Raw genomic sequence first — 6,407 nt, 5'->3', positions numbered from 1 at the left:
TCTTTTCTGTTTAAATTTCCCGCATCCGTTTACCTCCCCGCCTTCTCAAACGGTCTTTACTTTGAGCAGCAGAGACCCGGACCGCTCAATACCCGGCTCTCCCAGAGAGGCTACTTGGAAAGTAGGCGGGACAGGCCGGATGAATAATTCGGTGTCCGACTTTTCCTGCCTTCGGCGCAGTCCCTCCCTCGCTTCGTTACTCGAGTGCACACGCGGCCGGGCTCTCGGCCCTCGATTGCTTCAGCCTATCACCCTGGGATGCCGCCTGCCGCCGCCGCCGCCACCGCCACCACCACCGCCACCGCCACCGCCACCGCCGCGGCTGCCGGGCTTGTGCGATCCGCCGCGGAGCAGGAGCCAGAGCTGCGGCCGGAGCTGTGGCCTAAGAGTCGGGGGCGGGCAGGCTCATTCCAGAAGTGGGGGCCGAGGACAGGCGGGCTAGAACCCCGGGCCACCGGGCCACCGCCCCCTACCCCTCCTCAGGCTGAGGGAACGGGCACTCGGAGCTTCTGAGGCGGCGGCGGCGGGAGCCGGTCAGAGGGGGCGGCCCCTGGCGGCGACGCCCCCAAGCCCAGCCCTGCCCGGCCCCGCTCCATCCCCAGCCAGAGCCTGGTCTGACCGCGAGAGACGCCGGCGGGGCTGAAGAAGGCGGCTCCGAGGAGGTGGGAGGGCGAGCCTCCCCTCCCGGGTTCTTCTGCGTCCTCTCCGGGAGGAACCCACACACACCTGAGCCCGGACCCACCCTTGGTCGGGGCCACGCTGGATCCTCCTCCCGGCCTGGGTCCCGCCCGCCGGCTGCAGGTGGGCTGCGGCGCCCGAGCCTCGGGCAGTGGGCGACGGGGAAGGAGGTGAGAGGTGTCCGCGCCGGCTGCCGCTCGGGTCCCTGCCCTCGCTGCGCGCTCTCCTCCTCCCCTTCCCGCAGGCAGGGCGCGGAGCCGCGCGCCAGCCAGCCCCGAAGCCGCCGCCTCGTCCCCCTCCCGCCTCGGGGCACCATGGAGCTCTCTCCGTCGTCCGGAGGAGCCGCGGAGGCGCTGTCCTGGCCGGAGATGTTCCCGGCGCTGGAGTCCGACTCGCCGCTGCCGCCGGAGGAGCTGGACGCGGTTGTCCCAGTCAGTGGAGCCGTGGCCGGTGGCATGTTGGATCGGATCCTTCTGGAGTCCGTGTGCCAGCAACAGAGCTGGGTCCGGGTGTACGGTAAGGACCACAGGCCGTTTTAGAGGCTGGTGTTTCCTATTTTTGCTTGGGCTGAAATTCATTCCCTAAGTCACAGGCTCATTCCCAGTCCTCATCCGTGCTAGGTCAGTTTCCCACATCCCTTTTTGTTCTGGGGGTGCATTTCTGACAAGTTTCTTCAGACTATCACTTGGGCAGGGATGGGACTCAGTATGGTCTTTGGACCTCTTCAGACACCTGCAGTAAGTTTAATGCGGGAGTTGGGCTATCCAAGACGTAATTCTTAGGCGATTACTTCAAGGGAACTGCCAGGCAATCAGTCTTCAAGAAGGTATGATGGAAAACTCCATGAAACCAAGTGAATGGATTTTCGTCTCTTTTTCTTGTTGAATGAGGCAAGACTGGAAACCAAGATATTATGAAAAAGCAGAGGATAAGCTAATGAATGAAAAAAACATACAAACTATGTATTTGGTGGGAGCAGACTAATCTATAACCTCTGCCTGAACCTCACTCTCTCTAAAAGCAACCACTTATTCCAACGGGTGTGGATTGTTTCAGATTACACTATTGTTTCTGAATCTCGTTGTAAAGTGACTGGGTTGCCACTCAGCAGGTTAAAAGTGATGAACACACTAAAAGTTTCCCTTTCTGCATTCCTGGTAACCACCTCTTTAATTAAAACTGAATGATGAGATTCTATTAGGGTGAGCCTTGTGGCAGCACTAAAACCATGCTGGTTTTGAAAACTCATAGCTTAAGAATTTATAGCCTGGCATTCAGGACCGAGCTGTGGCTTTCCAAAATATTGAAACGGCAAGATGTTTATCGCCTAGCTCACGTGACTACAAAAGACATTAGTAATGTGGCTGAGTATAAGATGGCAAATTTGAAGCACCTGGGATCAAACACAATGTTAAGATGTTATCCTGCAGTCTTGTGCATCTAAGCCTATAGTGATCAAGTACCTTACGTTTTTTTTCTTTCATCTTTCTGAACAGGGTATATGCTTACTATTCAAGAGTGACCAAGACTTAGAAGGTTTTTTTCTGTATAGTTCAGTTGATTTGAAGACTTCATGTCCATCGCAAAGATCATAGAACTAGGAGTCCAGAGATCTAAATTCTTGCCTCAGTTCTACCACTAAATGGCTATGGGATTTGGGGCAGATCGAGTCACATTTTTGGCTTATGATTCCTCATCTGTAAAGTGAGTGGATTGGATTAAATCATCACTAGTGACCCTTTTAATCATAAAAATCCAGCAATTCTTCTTATAACCAGTTCTTAAGGATTTGTGTAACACTTTGTATTTTGCTGGTTGTTTCTTGATGTTACTCTGCGTACCGGAAGACTTAAAGCAAAGGAGTGGGAGACGATGCAAGGTCACCCAGTTTGTTCTCAGCAAATTAGATTAAAAACTTTGGTGCCTGATTTTCCGTCTGCCTGCTAATCCCACTTAGCTGGTCATTTAGAACAAAGGTTGATGAGAATCTGAAAGTGCATATGAATTAGAGTATATTGTAGTTACAACGTTTTCCCATTCTATCATCCTCCTCTCTTTACGCACTTCTTTGGCATACTGTTTATTTGTGTGATGTTAGAAATAGGGCCATGCTATTCTAAGAATACGTGTATATGATAATTCGGTATTTCAGTATCCAAAACTATCTGGGTTCTCTGGACCTAGTGTTAACTATCGTTCTTCGTTTGTAAGGACATAAAAGTCTATAAATATGTTGTTTTGTAGTCCATTCCTAGGGGTTGATTTGTGAAATATATATTGTATATTTTGTGTGTGTGTGTGAGAGAGAGAGTGAGAGCAAGTTTACATTATGTTTTTTTTCTTTCGTCCTTCTGAACAGGATATATGTTTATTGTTCAAGAGTGACCACGACTTAGAAGTTTTCTTTCTGCGTAGTTCAGTTGATGTCAAGACTTCATATCAGACATCACAGAAATGCATGGTATGTATATGTGTGTGACACACACATATACATACCATGTCTTGCATTTTTGTGACCAATTGCAGGCTTTCCACTGCATTGTAACTTTTTTTGTTTTCTCTATCAATTAACCAGAAGTTGTTTTTATTTATTGTTTAGTATTGCTACTTTCCTTCCTCTGAGGCATCCTGGATACTACTTTGTTGTCTTTAGTTCGATGTAAATATTTCAGAACTATTGGAATGACTCTTGGCTATGTCCTTAGCTAGTTTTAAGTTGCCTATTGTATGAACAGGGTGTATGTTGGAAAACTTTGAAGTGAAAACTTTGAAATAAAAGTAATAGAATGTAGAAAAACAATTTGGAGAATACACTAGTTTTGTTTTTCTTGTTTCTTGTCTGTGTGTTCAAAACCTTCATTGTCTTGGATCACCTAGGTTCTTCTCAAAATTGAAAGAGACTTTGATGAGTGTAGTCTAACATGTTTCAGGGAAATCTACAAATTGGGAACCTAGTCTAGAGGATACAACTAGAAGCCTAGAGTATACAACTGGGGATGTAGAACTTGGTTTCATTCTGGCTTTGCCACAAGTTGGTTGTCTAACTCTGGGCAAGTAGTTTTAACTCATAGCCACTAGGTTTCAGCATAAAAGTGGAATCTGGAGTAATTGGTATGTGTGGCCCCTTTTAGCTTTAAAGTTGTCTGATTTGTGGCTTGGCTCATTATTTTACCTGCAGGTTGGCCTATAATCTTTATCCTGGCTCTTGGGGCCAGGCATTAACCAAGCCCTTAACTTAATGCATTTAAATCATGATTGTCAGGGGATTCTGGGGAGCAGTTTTATCAAAAGGTCAGTGAACTGAGTTTTCAAAGAAGATATATTGAAGGCAGATGTTTATTTATTTGGAATGTTTTCACAAGATAGGAAGGTGAGTATGGGGATGTTGCTGAGGTCTAGTTCATCCAGTTTTGAGACCTAACCTACATAGCCATGTGGGTTCTAAAGGTAGGGTAATAATAAGGAGCTTTATTAAGTGCAGTTTACATCTCCTGCAATATACTTCTGTTTGAAATCATGATGGGAACAAACAACAACAGAAGTAACCCCCAAAGAATATCTTAACAGGAACTTCTAGAAACAATATTTTATTAGTTTGCGTCACAAAATTTGAAGACTAGGCACTGTTTTGAGTCTGTTGTTGACAGGTTTGGCTCCTTGGTTGATAATACATATATTGTGCACATATGTATATATTGTCATAATACGTATACTCAGGATTTTGTGTATTGCCATGATTTGGAAAACTTTTCTGGAATATGTTCAGAGCTTATAATAGGTGGCTCTATATTTAGAACACAGACTAATGCACATTTTTGAGATGTGGCTGAGAGAAAAATATTTATGCTGTCTGTCCTAATCTTCATTTTCTTTTAGTTGTAAAATGTTTCATTTGTTTTATTCCAGTATTATAAGTTGTGCCCATGCCTTGTCAAGACTATAAAATTTTTGATATCAGGGAGCCTTGTTTATCTTTGTATTCTTATCTTGCCATCACCTTCATTGTCAACTTGTCTGCCAGATTGGTACCTTGCTCATAGTAAGTCAATGTCTGTTGAATGTTGATCTGTTTGTCCTTTGACCATCCAGATCTCAACCTGACTGATTGTATGGGTGGTAGAGTAGCTTAAACAAAGGCATGCCACAAACAGCTAAATATGGATACAGAATCCAAGAGCATCAAATGCAGAACATTTTTCAGATATTTATAGCCTCAAAGCAAAGTCAATTGGCTGAAAAAGCTCAGCAGCATAGCGAAAGGAAACGGGAGTGGCAAAGCCAGCCTCACTGTCTGTGCTTTCTGGTAAACAATGAGAACATTAAAATTAAATACTTTACCATGAATGGATGGGGAGTGTAGGACACTCTGGGAGAAATTTAAGATCCCAATCTCTAGGACTGCCTGCGGTGGAGCTCTGCACTCATCAGTATGACAGGTCTGCAAGTATGTGCTCAGATATGCTCTTGGAGAGTTAGAAGGGAAATATAATCAGCACAAGAAAGGGATCAACAAGAAATCTTGTACTTTTAAATTTTAATATTATCAGAAGGAATTAGGTAAAATATTCTGTTAAGAAAATGAATAGCATCAACATTATTACCATTAAGCTTGTATACAGCTCATTGTTTATTGATAACAACATAGGGACCTGCTGGAAAATTTCAAAGGGCTAGTACTATTTAAGCAAACAGAAGAAAAAGGGAATTAATCATACTTCATTAAGTACCTTATAATTCCAGAAATGTGGCAGTGGGAATTTGGTAAGAATTAATAAAAGTTCATATTCAAGAAGTGAATATGGGCTGATGAGACAGAAGTCTTATCTGGTTGTATTATATGATACTGCTTATGCCTCACCAAGTAAGACACAGGATGAGATTTTTACAAGTTACATTTCTAGAGGTTATGTCTCTAAATTTATTTAAAATGTTGCAGCTAGTATTGCTAGAAGAAAATCAGTGAGTGTGTATAAAATACATCCCCAAACATGTTCATGTTCCTTAAATGTCTTAATTTCCTCAGGTACTGTTAATTGAATCTTTACACTTGAGTAGTCATATTTTAGAAATTTTTGGAATCTTAAACTTGAGTTCAGTACTTAGGATGTGGCATAGGCTTGTTGATGTATTAGTTTCCAATGATTTCCAAATACATTAAAACACATTAAGAGTAGACAGTTTTTCATTGAAATCAGAGAGAACTTCTAAGAATGCCTAGGCATGTACTGTTTAAGTGACTTTAAATAGCCCCCTTTTTTCTTCTTTTGAGAGAAAATTTGTATGTCTTATTTAAATTGTATGCTCTATTAATGTAGATGATAGACAGTTTCATTTATAACATCTTAGTATTGTTCTGTCCTCTATCACGTTGGTTTACTGCTATTTGATTTTCAAACAGTGAAAATATTTTTGAGGAATAGAATTATACATCCACAATCTCTTTTCCAAAACCATTTGGACTAGACAGTTATGTTAATATTTCTGCAGTTAAACAAATGAATAGGCCGGGTGTAGTGGCTCACGCCTGTAATCCCAGCACTTTGGGAGGCCGAGGCAGATGGATCACTTGAGGTCAGGAGTTCAAGACCAGCCTGGCCAACATGGTAAAACCCCGTTTCTACTAAAGTACAAAGAAATTAGCCGGACGTGGTGGCATGCACCTGTAATCCCAGCTACTTGGGAGGCTGAGGCAGGAGAATCGCTTGAACCTGGGAGGCGGAGATTGCAGT

The 6,407-nt window shown here is 43.7% G+C and overlaps 1 protein-coding gene across 4 annotated transcripts in view; it reads left to right on the top strand.

The window, feature by feature from the left end:
• Nucleotides 1-233: 233 nt before the first annotated feature.
• The window catches only part of RASAL2 (RAS protein activator like 2), a 383,167-nt gene continuing 376,993 nt past the window's right edge, over nucleotides 234-6,407 (top strand). For all 4 annotated transcript variants that reach the window (XM_054461346.2, XM_054461278.2, XM_054461199.2 and 1 more), the window contains exon 1: nucleotides 234-1,194. In XM_054461346.2, the coding sequence (XP_054317321.1) occupies nucleotides 993-1,194 (202 nt within the window). In that variant the 5' untranslated portion in view covers nucleotides 234-992. The remainder of the gene's footprint in view (nucleotides 1,195-6,407) is intronic.

Source organism: Pongo pygmaeus, chromosome 1 (genome assembly GCF_028885625.2).
Source record: "Pongo pygmaeus isolate AG05252 chromosome 1, NHGRI_mPonPyg2-v2.0_pri, whole genome shotgun sequence".
Lineage (NCBI taxonomy): Eukaryota > Metazoa > Chordata > Mammalia > Primates > Hominidae > Pongo > Pongo pygmaeus.
Note: the sequence above shows the minus strand (reverse complement) of the source record. Positions and strands in the feature narration are given on the sequence as shown.